The sequence below is a fragment of the Anoplopoma fimbria genome, chromosome 8 (genome assembly GCF_027596085.1).
Source record: "Anoplopoma fimbria isolate UVic2021 breed Golden Eagle Sablefish chromosome 8, Afim_UVic_2022, whole genome shotgun sequence".
In the NCBI taxonomy this organism is placed as follows: domain Eukaryota; kingdom Metazoa; phylum Chordata; class Actinopteri; order Perciformes; family Anoplopomatidae; genus Anoplopoma; species Anoplopoma fimbria.
In genome coordinates, this window is record NC_072456.1 from 13149232 (window position 1) to 13163935 (window position 14704).

A 14704-nucleotide genomic window follows, 5' to 3' on the forward strand; every position below is an offset into this window, starting at 1 on the left:
TTGTGTTTCCTGTGTGTGTGATGAGGCTGGAAAGTCTTAGCGCAGAGGAAGCTGTGACGGCCGGGGAGAGGAGAGGAGAGGAGAGGAGAGGAGAGGAGAGGAACGGCAATTAGGGCTTTTCTAAAGGCCTCCTCGGACACCCTCCCCCCAGCAAGTGCACACACAAAGACGGGCAAGCCCGACACACACACACGCACACACACACACACACACACACACGCGCACAGATTAACAGTTAACTTGCAATTGATGTGCGCACACACCCACAAACACGCGTTCACATCGTATTCAGGATATACACACTCTCACACCCCTGTCCCTGCCATTGAGGCCTGTTCATTGCCACAGTAACGGGTCCCTGGAGACCATTGGAGGAGGGACACACAGGACACATGTCCCACAGCACTGGTTTTGTGTGTTTGTGTTTATATAAGTAGTCCATCAGTTTCTCTTTGCCCATACACAATGCTTTTCCCATTCTTTATAATCTTACACATTAACTTTATGAATTTACTTCTACTTTTAAGTTCAAGTACAGTTTACTGGTATGTTTCCCGGACGCCTACACATTAAAGACACAAACCCCAGTAGGAGAGTGCACTCTGACATCCCCATATTTTTTTTCTGTCAACTGAAACTAAGACTGAAAATTGAGAAGCCAAGAAAGCCTTGATAATTTATGGCCTGTCAGTGTGCAGTAACCCCTGAAAGATTGAAACTCTTCAAAACAGTCAATTTCACTGAAAATTGTTGGCTCCTTCAATGTTTTGTTGTTTTTCCAAAATAGTTGTATTAGCTTGGTTTATGTCCTTATACGCATTAAAAACACATTACTGAGAAACTCATAATGGAAAAGCAAGAAATAACGAATTATTTTGACAGTTCAGAAAGAAAGTTCTTTGTTTATAAAATACCACTGGAACAGTATTTGGCAAGTACAGAATGAAATACAACTATTTGTCGTTCTTTAGTTTTCTTAATGCTAGCCATTTATTTACTTTCTGTTTAAAGCACACCGTATTTACATTTCAGTTACGGTTCAAAATAATCTTTGAGGAAAATATACCTTCTGCTCTTACTCCCTCTTATCTTTCCGTCTCCTTCCTTTCTATCTGTTTTTCTTTTGTATTAAATTGCTTCCCATGAAATCTTGATACTGTGTTCTGCCAACAATTGTCTGGACCAGGCGTTCCTTGCACGAGAAATTGCTCTCAATGGGACTAACCTGGTTAAATAAAGGTTAAGTAAAGCGGAAAAAAAATAGAAAACCTACCTTTACCTCCTCATACCTCTCCTGCCTCTTGTGCCCACACACAGACACATATAGCATTACCAACTCTTACTCCTCACTGCTTATTCCTTATAATATGTCCCACTCCGTCTTTCTTTTTGTCTTTGTCCATTCAATCTCAGCAGTGCAATAACGGTCTTTAATTTTCAATCCTAAAATATTATATTCCTAAAATAAAAATACCATTTCTTGAATTGACACTACTTTAAAATCAGCAACACAGCACGACAAAAAAAAAGGATCCAACTGATCAAGTTGAATCAGCACCTCTCTTTAAGTTCAACAAAAACTAAACATTAAAACCTTCTTAAAGGTAGTATTGTAATCCATTAGTTCTAGCTGCTGTAGGTGTGCCTAATAAACTGAGTGTATATTAAAGATAGTACAATGGTGCTGCTAATTGAACAGTATTCATGCGTAATTGAAAGGAAACTGACTTGATATACACATTTTGCATTGTGTCCTTAGCTACAGAACAAACACTCCAAAAACCCACTCCCTTGTCCTTCTCACACGTCCATACCTCTGACCAACAAAGGCTCATTCACCTGCTAATATAAATAGAAACATTTTGTCATCTGGCGCTCCAAACATGTGATCTGATTAAAGACATTCCATCTTCCTGTATGAAAGAAGAAGCCTGAAACATTTTTATCATTCATCTTTATTTATTTTTTTGCAAACTCCTCTGTCTGTCCTTGAAATGAAATGAATGATCCTGGAGTAGCTTCTTTTAATTAATCATAGCAAAAAATAATCAGAGATATGAAATTCATATTCTATTTGATCAGCCAACACATGTAGCAAATTTAAAGTGCTGCTGTCATTTGCACACATATTCAAGCCGTATCTGCCAATGTGGGTGATTCGCAGTGTTTGGTGAGCTTGTTGATTAAGAATGTAGGAGTAATCCTTTCGTTTGACAAAAACAAGACTGAATTGGACTGCTGACTCCTTGTCTGATACAACAAACAACAACCATTGTTCTGGCTCCTGTATGGTTTTTCTGTGTGAGTGCCACATCTGTTTTTGAGATTCTGTATATCTGGTATGTGTGTGTGTTATGTGAGTGTGTTTTATGTGGTATTGTGCTTTGAGCATCTGCAAACAGAGAGAGTGTCTGTACCTCAGCCCTTTTGTACATGAGCATGTGAGCATGTTTTTGATTGCGTGTGCTGCATGCACACAGAAAACGCCATGCATTTAGCAGTTTGCCTCAGGTTTGAGACCACAGAATGACAGCTGTTGAGAGAGCGAAGGAGGGCAGAGGTTGGGACAGTGTTATGGACAATGACAGCCAGCAGGCTTATGGCCGGGCTCAGCCTCAGGCTCTGGACTCTTCACCTGGTGAGGCAGGAGAGGTGCCAGCCCGGAAAACACCACATCGCTGAGGGTGGAGGGGGAAACAGGGAGCTGACATAGATGTAAAACAGAGGAACAAAGTCACATGGATACTTCAGAGAGAGTGTGTGTGTGTGTGTGTGTGTGTGTGTGTGTGTGTGTGTGTGTGTGTGTGTGTGTGTGTGTGTGTGTGTGTGTGTGTGTGTGTGTGTGTGTGTGTGTGTGTGTGTGTGTGTGTGTGCTCGATCAGTGGGAGACAGCTCATGTGCTCATGGCCACACAAAATATATGTGGACTGACTGTATTTGTGTAGTTATGACTTCAGGATCATCTGTCTTTGAGTTTAAACATGCTTATACTAATAATATGTATTTTTAGTACAATAGCACTTCATTTGAAATATTACTCATAAAGCCTTACATAGACAGTGTATGTGCATTATTCGGTACATGATTGAAAATGCTATGCTGTATGAGCACTATGCTAAAGCAATGCTTTATGGGTAAACTGAATAGCTATTAACTATTTCACAGCCTATTCATGAACTGTAGATTATAGAGCATGCAGTGTGTTTGTGTGTTATAATTCATAATAATGATATTTTTGATGTTATTCTAAATGGAAAAGAGCTCAAATATGCTCATAATATTCATTATAAGATTAATATTGTGGATTCATATTGTAAGATTGATAGTTAGAATGCATTAGAATGAACTTTAAGTACGGTGGCTCTGTCCATTGCAGTGTGTGTGTGTGTGTGTATGTGTGTGTGTGTGTGTGTGTGTGTGTGTGTGTGTGTGTGTGTGTGTGTGTGTGTGTGTGTGTGTGTGTAGTATACATGGTTATTTATATGCGTTTGTAGTCTCCACTTCATTTAGTTTCTCTCCACTTCAGAGACAAACTGACTTCCTCGCTGAACCCAAAGTGCCATCTCCTGGCGCCTTCAAAGTACTGCACTGCACCCATTCACAGAAAGACACCAGGTGATATCACCGGATGAGTTTAGTCCAGCAAAATGAGAATAATGCACATTTTCCTTCTTTTATATGGCTCCTTTTTTTTTAAAGCGTAAATGGAAGTGGGCTTTCAGCAAAAGCCAGTTGGACAGACAAGCAGTGGATCTTGCCTCAAACGCTGTTTTTCTTTTTTCTTTTCTTTTTTGAGTGAGCAGCTCTTAAACAGACTTGGCCGTACTTCTGCAAAGGCTCTGCCTCTCCCCAAGGTTTGTTTGCATTTTACCGGCATCTCTTTACATACACTGCCAAGCTGTGAGATCAGTGGCCACTCAGAAATACCATATGAAATGTATAATGTAAGACTGACTATTAAAGTCCGCTAGCGTTTGGCCCTGTCACAGACTGGCATGGTTGTTCCGCTTAACAGGTCATGCAGGGGAGGAAGGGAAGAGGAGGGGAGAGTTTGTTTCTCCAAATGCAGCTACAAAAGTAGAAGGTGATGACTACTTTCCCCTCATAACCACATAAATGTAATTGTTGTGTCAAATCAGAGGCCACCCTATATTTCATACCTTTGCTTATTGCAAGACCAGGATATAAAAGGTTAGAGTAAAGGATAAGTTTGTCATGCTGATAATTCTACCCTAATTTGCTCACAATCCATGACTGTAAAGGTTTGTAAGTGGATGTGTGGCTTTTTATGTCTGAAGCCTAAACTAGTGGTAATCAGGATTCTTTTACTTCTTGAGCCAGGTACTCAGGAACGCGGATCAAAGTAAAAAAAAAGATTACAAAATAATGTAAAAATGATTAAGAAATGATTCCCTCAGGGTGAAAAAGAAATGAACACTGTAAAGAGAAGCTCAGATGTCAAATCTAATCCTTGATACAAGGAACACAGGGCTTTCCTCTCTCTTCCAAAATACTTCATTGAGCTAGTTTTACTGAAACAACCTGATCATTTTTATTATTTTCGGGACTCCTCTGCTGTATCTCCTCCTGCCTTGTTCACTCTCTGCGATCTGTTCAGTCACACTTGTGGTGGAGAGGAAAGGGAAGCGAGAGCCAGGCAGACGGAAACAGTGACATCTGTCGCTGACAGCAGAGTGATGGAGGGAGGAAATGGGCGACACAGAGGCACGGAGGGGAGAATCACTTTTTACATTTTCACCTTTTAGTTTCCCATTAGCCGACAGCGAGAAGCTAATGAAGGAGCAGTATGATAATCTGTTTTTCTGCTATTTTATGCTTTCCCCTGTCCTGTTAGGCCTGAGGAGGTATGAGGTTGTGGCAGAGCTGTCACGGCTTTGCTTGAGAATATCTCATTGCACATTTGCAAAAAAGTCTCTATATTTTTGTTGTTGTTTTTTTACATTGACATACAGTACATCTAATTTTAGATCTCAGATTTAACTGATGCTGATGATTTCGACAGCTTTTAAGGAGCAGAAATTTTATGTTCAAGTGACTTACAAAGGCATACTTTGTATCTCACATTACCAGTCAAATGAATGCAGTGTGTCGGCCATTAAAAAAAAAAAAGTGGGATAAACCCACTCCTGCTTGGTTGTTGTAAATAGTCTAATCTTAACTGCTGCACTCCAGGGTCACAGTGAAGAGAGGGAATGACAAATTGATAAAGCCGTGAAGTGAGGTGCCATCCATTTACAGCTCCCTGTGGAACTTTCTTTTTGTAGACGGCACCAGAGCTGTAACAGACATCAGAGGGGCCAGGCTTCATGACCTGTGTCTGGTTGTGTTTTGGTTCACCTTGCTTTAATAAACACCTAGACACAGAGAGAGAGGCCCTGCTTCCCTAAACACAGCTCTCTTGCACAAATGCGCAGTCTAAATGACTGCATGCAACCATGAACACACAACGCATGTGTTCTTTTGTGTTTCTGTCCAAACGCCGCCCTCCCCAAGTGTCTCACAGGTGCATCTCCGCTCTGCCGGCCCGCTCTGGCTGGCTGGCATGTCGGCCTGGCCCCCAGATTTACTGCCCTGACACAGGAATCCATTAAAGGCTGTTTAGGGATCCCAGGCCTGAGCCCCTCTGAAATTTCTTTCATTATAGCTCCAAGCTACCATGGAAGGGGAGCGGCTCGGCCAATCAGCAGTGCCACCACATGTGTTCATGTTTAGCCCGATGGCTGAGAGGGCTTAAGTGGCTACTGCACACATCTCCTCCGCTGACTTTTATGGAGAAAATGGCACTTTAACTCTTTGTGTTTTTTTTTTTGTTGTAATAGGCTGCGTATGTGACTGAGTGTGTATATGTGGGTGTGTATGTCTTCCCTGGCCGAAACACAGGCTCTAAATGAGGCCAGGCCAGCCACACGTTACATTCCGCCTGTCTGGCTGGCACTGCGTCGGCTAATCAAGACAGGCTTGAGTCACGGTTCCAATACGGTCCCCCCCTTCCCCCAATTCCCATCATTCTTTGGGGCTTTGAGGAATCTTTCCTCACCACTAAATATTTCCTTCCTTCCTTTTTCGGTTAATTCCCTTCCTCTTGTGTTATTTTGCTCTTGTGTCAGTTTTTTTTTTCTTTCACAACAAGTGTTTCTTGCATTTCTTCACCTTTGTGTCTCACAAACACAACCACAACACAAGCACACAAACACTACATATTTGTCTCCCTAAACACACATCAGTTCTCTGCTCACTTTTAGGGTTGTAAAGAGCCATTTTCTCAGTGTATGGCTTTGATAATTGGCTAATGTGAGTTTACAGAGAAAAATGCAGAGAAGTCAAAGAGGTGGAGTCAAGACAGTGTAAAAAAAAAAAGCACTAGAGAAAACCTGCTAACTGTACCACATGAGTGCTTGTTTGTGAACAAGAACACACGAGACCAAACGACAATTTAAGATGTTACCAAAAAAAAAAAGATACGGGAGGTGTGCAGCAATATGTGAGAAAGTAAATGGGCAAGAGTGGAAAGAGTGTAAATTAGAAAGTGAGAGATAGTGTTAGCATAAGCGAACATGCGCATGCAGTGAGAGAGGAACATATGCGTCCTAGTGGAAGGCATGTTAATAGGTGGCCTGGGGCAGATTTTTGGCTCCCATGGGGAGAGTCCTGCCCTGCTCTGTAAAGCTCCTGTCTCTTCTTTAACCCACCCATTAAATACGGTACACAGGTGGCTTATTAAACCCACTGTGTCAGACAACTGCAGTACACCCTGGTCATTCAACTCTCAATGACAAATACAATCACATGCACTGGTTTAGCAATGCAAATGATTAATGTAGCCACACATATCTTTACTCGCAGTGTGTACGTAGCTTTAACTTCCCATATAATGCTGAGTTTGACAAAATACTGCAGGGGATGTTAAAGATTTTGATCCCTAGGCCCAAATTTGACAAATTTAGTCTCAACCTTAAGGGTCCAGGCTCATTAAAACAAAGATGCTGCCGCCGTCTTCTGGGGACCCACCAGACACAGACCTGCATCTTTTCTCCATCAGGTTCCAAGTAGTTGTGTAATGAAATGCTGAACCTCAGCAGAACACCACATTCTGTCTGACTCCATGTTTATCAACAGCCTTGTATCTTAAAGCAGAAACCCCCCCCCCAGGGTCCACTTTCATTGCTTTATCATGTAATGCTTTGCTTTTTAACGACATCCTCTTGCTGTGTTTTTCTCATTAACAGCAAAACTTCAACAAGTATCCCGTGAGCATGGGCCCTCGAGACCTCGGCTACGGGCTCGATGATGATGAGCTGGACAGTGCGAGCAAGTAAGTACTCCTATTGTTATGATCGAAACATTTTGGCCCTCCTCATTTTGTTTCAAGTATGTATGTCCAGATATTGGAACTTAAGCTGGCTGGATGTTTCATTTTTATAAAGAAAAAGCAGGTTAAAAGTCCCTTTTTCTGAGCACTTTCAATCTTCTTTTTTTTACCCATGATAATACTGCCCCCAGGTGGACATATTTGGTAACAGCTTAAGTTGACTGAAATGTCACTCTTTTCAAAGAAACTGGTCATTGCAACGTAATTCTTACATGTTCTCAGTGATAATCACAATAACTTGTTATATACGTAAAATCTTACTTTTGAAAATTCCCACTGTTGATTAGCATTTGATGCTCGCTAAAAAAGAGTTATCTTATGAAACAATACATGAATCACTGTTTAACTCTGCCTGTCTCTGTCTCAGGATCTCCTCCGAGGACAGCGGGGATGTCCCTTCGTACACCGAGGACAGCGACGACTCCTACTCACTGGAGCTCGACATCGACTCCTCCCGCTCAGGCCAGATGAACCTGCTGGAGGAAATCCTGGACTCTCTGAGCACCACAACGGTGGAGCAAGGGAAACTCAGTGCTGCCAAGAGCCTGGACTTTTTCAGGTCCATGGATAATTTGGACTACAAGGCCCCGGTACGCAAGAGAGACATAGGAGGAAGAGAAGGTTATGAGAGGGCCAGTCAGCATTTACAAGTTCAGGACTTAAAGGAAAGAAGGCAGAGAGGTGTAACAGAAAGAGTTTAAATTAATCAGAATATAACTAGGTCCAGATATGTGAAGATACATTGATGGATTGAGGATAGATGGGCAATCATGAGATTTGTCTCATTAATATCTTAAAAAAACTAAATTGGTTTCCTCCATATTTATTAATTCCACTTAGTTTTTATTCACAGCACCTTTACTGTTAAGTCTAAATATTTGTTTTTAACTCTTTCAGGCCCAAAAATATGTCTTTCTTTAACTGTGTGTATGCATATGTACTAAAATGCTTTTTTATCCCAATTCTTAAAGTCAGAATGGAACTCAGATCAGACTCTGTAATCAAATTAATCAAGTTTTTGGTTCATCTGTCACAAACTAAGGGCTTAGAACATTTATTTTTATAGACAACTATTGATATCATGACTTGTATTGAGTTACTGGTGCATGTGCCAACCTCATTTAAACATTGTGAAGAACGCTGGAAATATTGTTTTCACCTACAAACTTCAGTAGGGCAGATTTGTGTTACTACATAAAGGTACTAAGTTAGTAGTATTTCCTTGTTTCTTCTGTTCCAGAGCAAGCAGACACCTCCCAGCGAATCTAAACGTGCAGATGAGAGTGGCAGGGATGGCAGCGAGGATCAGAGCGGCTGGAATATGGGCCAGGATGACAGTGCGGTCCATGGAAAACACCTTCCTCCGTCACCACGCAGACAGCCCAACAAGAGCAGCATGAAGACGACGAAGAAACTTGCGACATCTTCTCCAGTGCCCATCATCACCAATACACCTCTGGCCCAGGAGGCTGAAATGTCCAGGTCGTATCCTCATCAGCTCAACTCTGACCCTCACCCTCTACCTCCAGGACAACGACCAAGAGACCGCCTCTCCTACTCGCCCTCAGCATCTCATAGAGTTACACCGACGCCGCCGTCTCCCGCTCTCACTCACACCTACAGTTCTCCAGCACCCATTTCACACCCAAACTATTCTCCTGTAACAGCGTGCCGGGCTAGGACCATCTCAGACCCACAAGGCAACACGGAGCCTCCTCAGGCCCAGAACCAGATTGCCTCCACCAGCATCCTGAGGAGGAAAGTGCTGTCCAAGGAGACCGTGAGGCACTACCAGGAAAAGGCCAAGGTCCATAGGCTAAGCAGCAAGACCCAGCAAGAGGGTCAGGAGAGCCCGCCGTGGCAAAGCCAGTCAGCTATGCAGGTCCCGTGGGAGAAAGAGGTGTCCAAGGAGGGGCTCCTGGGGCTCGGCCTGTGCCTGAGTCAGGGTAAAGGCTCGGGGGCGGCTGTGGTGCAGGATCAAGGCCTCCTCGAGGAGATTGAGTCCATGTGTTGCCTCGGCTCAGTCCTCCACACCAGCCTGCAGCTCTCACAGGTTCACTGCAACAACAGTCACCAGCAGGTCCAGAGCAAAGCCACAGACGAGTGATAGGGACGTCAAAGACTCAGTGTCTGTAAAATGCCATAGGTTCCACTGAAATCTATTCACTGTAATTCTTCTATTATAACTAGTTACATTCTCAGAGAACATGATACTTTTTTATCTCAACACTCTGCTATCAGGAAACATTATAGACAAAGTTGATGTCGAACAGGCAGACACAAACTAGACTCACAGCCTCTAGAGCAGGAAACAGGAAGAGATAAACTGGTGCACTGCACAACTCTCCGTCTTTAAAGACATGTCTGTGTAGAAAAGAGCCCTAAAAACCTTATTTTCTTTAAACAAGTGAAAAAACCTGCAACTGTCCAAAACAAGGTCTCTACTACACACTTGAAATGCATTGATTTGCAATAGAAACAAGTTAAATAATCTCACTACAGTGGCAGATTTTTTCACTTCTAATGCAAGATGGGTACCTCTCCTGAGTGAACACTGATAAAGTGACAACAACGTGGAAGTTTATATAGTTTTAGTTTCTTAAAAGAAGTGGATTCTCTTGTGAACTGTTAGAGCAGCACTTCAAAAACACAAACAGAGTCCATAATGTTGAGATTGTTTTTGTGTTTTTGGAATACAGCGAGATTTTTTCACTTGTTTTAAGAACATATAACTTCAAAAAACTCAAATACAAAGTTACAAAGACTTGATAAGAAGGAGATTTTTGCAGTGTTTTTACTGATTAATCAAAGTGTTTCTGTCTGTTCATCTAAATTTATGGACAACATGTATTTTCATGTGTTGTCTATTTTCATCTTGTAACATTTACGCAAGTTATACCAGAAAGAAAATAGCCATAAAAACCTATGAATTACATTTAGGATTAAGTATAAGAAGCCAACAGACAATGAAGGAATCTTCCATCTGGATTTACAGGATTTAAAAAAAGGCTCAGTACGTGTGAGGATTAAGAAGGGATGATATCTCCTCAACACATCATGATGTCTTTTACTCAGTGTTCCAAACATTTTACAAGATCAAGTTAAATTTGCACTTATAGATTAACAAATTGTCTTGACCACCTGGTACTAAAGTCATTTGAGCAAAAACAACAAGGTGATACAGGATTTTCCAGACGCAAAGTCCACTCTAGCTTTTGAAACTAATAATACACTGTGTGATACTTTTTTTTTTATCACCATGCCTTAATTGGACGTGTGATTTGTTCTTGGTACTCTGGTGTCTTAACCTCTAGATACCATACAGGTACTTTGTTATCAGAATCTTTGATGCTCTCACATCTTAAATGCAATAGTTAATAGTACTTAAACAGCACAGTATTTATCTGGATTAATAGAATAGTTAATATTTATATGATGTGCTTTAAGCTGCTGTTTTTAAATAGCATTCCAGATAATGAGATGTGCATGTAGAAACCTTTCTCTGGCTCTGTGTGCTGTTCAGAACGCTTCTGTCACTCTGAAGAGAAACAAACACAGTCAAGAGTTTAAGTGTTCGATCTGAAAATGCCAAGGTCAAGACCCCATGACCTTTTCTTTTTATTTCTCCATCTTTATCATCATCATCATTACTCTTCCCCCTCTTGTTGTCTCTGCTAATGTAAAGTACTTTCAGCACATCTGACTTTCACTCTCTCAAACTCACATGTGGTTGAGTAGATGTGGAAAAGGTGAACTTTAAAGTTTATGAGGCTGGTGATATTCTATGTTTTCTTATTTTGAACAAATCACATGGAACAGTAAATTGTGTCCCTTTTCCTACTGAAAACAAATTATCATAATATATAGCTTCAGTTTAAAAAAAAAAACTCATCTGCAAGTCATTTCCTTAAACAGCTGGGATCTGCAGTTTTTAGTTACTCAAACAGAACAGTGCATTTGTTAGCGACAGATTTCCTGTTTATAGGATAAATACATTTTCTTTCTTTCAAATAATTTGTTCTTTTTAAGAATAATATAGAATATCACCAGACGTATCAGACAACTGTCCTTGTCTTTCTTTCTGTCTGTCTCCCTTTCTTTGCTCACAGGAGGAAATGCAATCTCTGTCCTTCTAGGTTAGAGTCACACACTGTAATGAAACGCAGTGGTTGATGATTGTACTGTAATGCAGCAATACGGTTCTCCTCAGAGAGTAGCTACATGGATGTAAAAGTGTACAGAGTCGAAAGTATTTTTTTGTGACAGACTCTCCCGTGGAGAGAAACGTTTGCGTCTAGAGTTTGGGGGTTCCCATCATTCTCTGAGTCGCCACAAAACCGGAGAAAAGAAGAAAGCTTTTTCTGTGCTTGTGTTGGGATTATTACATTTATGGTCCGTTGTTCTTATGATTTATGCCAGACGCCAGTCGGTGTGGCAGTTTAATAGCAGCTATTTCTCCACTTTTTGAGTGCTGCTCTGCGTTAACGATTTGCTCATAAAGTCTTTGGCTCGCTTCTAAAAAGCCCAAGAACCAGTCCTAGTAATTCCAAAAAGGAGAAAAAAAGAATCTCTGCTCTGGCCTTATTCATTGTAAACACTTTAAAAAACGTATTCACTATGCAAATATTTAAATTGTCAATAAAAGGTCAGTTTTATTTAACAGTAATTACATTATAATGCACGATTCTACTTGAAAAATAATCACAATCAATCTAGCTTCTAGTAGAAGTCAGCTTCATGGGTCCCTAAATGAATAAATATGAACTTCTATTAAGTGTGTGTGAGCTGAGGTGTGTCTGTGACGGAATGGTGCCTTAAACAGTGAGAGTACCACCCAGTGTAATCAGAACAAGGTAGGAGAAAGGAGGTATATGCAATGCTTTGAGACCACCGTAAATCACAGTACGAACGTAGATCATTATGGTATTTATATATATATATAAACTGACCTGAAATTAACTTGGGTACGAGCATTGTTTTTTTATAGCTGTTTTGTTTTTCAGTTTCGGCTGCAGTCCAGCTGGAGTAACGCAGTGTTTTTCTTTGCTGCGGTGGTCGGTGGGAATCTTCCTGCCTGTATTTAATAGAACGTCTTTGAATTTCTCTGGGTCATTTGACTTTTTTTTTTTTTAAATTAGGTTCTTTCTTTGATTGTACTATGAAGTGATTCCTTGTTCTGTTTGCGTGCTATTTTTTTTCTTTTCTCTCTTTCTTCAACACTCACCTGAGCGACGTGTTTTTACAGACGTTTCTCAGAGGAGTCTCTCTAGTTTGTTTCATATTGATGAGAAATTATTTTCAATTGAATAGACGTGTATTTTTGCTGGCTTGAGTTTATTTTACATGGATAATATATGATTGGTGTTGTATGTTGTAAAAAAAGAAAATGACACCTAATATTTGAATGTTTTAGATTTTATTTTTGGACGAAAGAATATATAGAGAGCGAATATTAACAAATGTCAGATGTAGCCATTCATGTTGAGAAGCATTTGACACCCTCTAATCAAAATAAGCAGAGACTGACGCTTGCTTGTAGGCAGTACAATGCTTATTGTTGTATCTGCATGTATGTACCTGTATGGGTTGTATGCTATGATTTCTTTCAGTTTTATTTTTTATTCTGTTGGTATTAATTATTATTTCAGTATTTAGCGCTTCCGTCAAATCGAAAATGATGGAAATAACTTTGGGTCTGGCAAAACATGCTCAATCTGCCTTGAATTGGGTTTTGTGGAGTTAATGTCATTTGCCTTGCATTTCATGTGTTTCTACTTTGGTTACTGGCTACTTTAGATCTAACTGTAGAAGTTTGTGGGGAGAAATACTGAGTAATTTAGCAACAAAGAAATTACTTTCATTTCAATGTCTGCAGGCTTGTGATTACTCAAGAAAACTGATACTCTGTAAAACAGTACAGTTTAAAGTTATTAATGAATATAAAGAATTATTGTCCTGAAATTACAAATTTGGAGTGAGTTGGAGGTGACAGATGATGTAGCAGCGTTTACAGAGGTACTGTGGACTTTACAAAGATATTAACATCACTTGCCCTTAGTTACACATTTAAGACAAAAAAACACGTATTTTCAGTATAGCGACAACTTTGGACAAGTTACAGTATGCAACTTTATTTCAATCTTTTTGGGTGTTGTCATGGTATAACATTTACTGATTTTCTGATTCTGTGCACACTTGCATGTTCTCTTTGCAGAGAAAACAACTGTCTTAAACAACTGAGATCAATCTAATGTGCTTTTGATGAGTAACTTGGTACAATGCACACAATGTATGCACTGTGAACTGAAAATAAATTATAGTGTTTAATGCTTATACATCTCATTTTTTTTATACCAAATATAGTCTGTATTAACATAGATAGAACCAGAGTATGTGGAAAGAAACAACGCATTTTATAGTCAGGTTGCCATATTGTGATTCATAATTCGCACAGAGTGCTGGTTTATTTAATATTGCAGTGTTATTGTTATTGTGTGTGAGATAATGAATATCAGTGCATTGGCTTATCGATTTGGCAAACACCAAAGCAAAAATGCTAATCCTTTCTCACAGCATCACACTGTTTCTAAATAACTCAAATAAATTTACTTTAATTAACCAGCACATTTTCTATGTACAGTTTCCATCGATTAAAGGTAGAAATGACATTCACAGTTTTAAACTTATAATAAAAATAATAATAATTATGGTATTTACACTTAAAATTACACTGCAGTCAAGACGATTCTTGTTTCTAACAACACACAAGTCAGCCTCGAAGAAACAGTGTGCAACTTATCCTGATACCTGACTTTTGAAGTATCTAATTCTGTCAGTACGAAGCTACAGTTTGAAAAGTCCAGTGGAAATGTTCACTGAAAAATAAATCCAAACTGGCAGAAAGACAAGACATGTAATACACCAAGAACTAGCAGGCCGTTTTCCCGTAGTAAATACACACAGATTGAAGTTCATGAATTTTAAGTATAGGTTCTGTGATATTCTATATTGTTCTTATTGTAATGATGTAATGATTCAGGTCACAGTAGTTCATTTTAAGCCAATCACACAAACACTGTCCTGCTGAAGTAAATACTCACTTGAGCACCAAGTGTTTATTAATCCTCGGCTGAAAATAGTCCCCGACAAATTAACAGTTTACTGCTGTTGGAAAAATGTTTGCTAAAAACTACAGTGCCCAGCTATCTTAGGGAGCATTTTTTCCTTCAGTTCAGATCTTTGTCTCCCGTAGGAGTCAGTAGTCTTTTTATGGCAGAGAATAGCAATTATTGCTTTCAATCACTTCATGAAAGT

At 40.0% G+C, this 14704-nt stretch overlaps 1 protein-coding gene across 2 annotated transcripts in view; it reads left to right on the plus strand.

The window, feature by feature from the left end:
- dennd1b (DENN/MADD domain containing 1B) overlaps positions 1-13714 on the plus strand; it is a 108444-nt gene extending 94730 nt beyond the window's left edge. For both annotated transcript variants that reach the window (XM_054602320.1, XM_054602321.1), the window contains 3 exons: positions 7248-7333; positions 7758-7980; positions 8631-13714. In XM_054602320.1, coding sequence (XP_054458295.1) covers positions 7248-7333; positions 7758-7980; positions 8631-9497 — 1176 coding nt within the window. In that variant the 3' untranslated portion in view covers positions 9498-13714. The remainder of the gene's footprint in view (positions 1-7247; positions 7334-7757; positions 7981-8630) is intronic.
- The last annotated feature ends 990 nt before the right edge of the window (positions 13715-14704 follow it).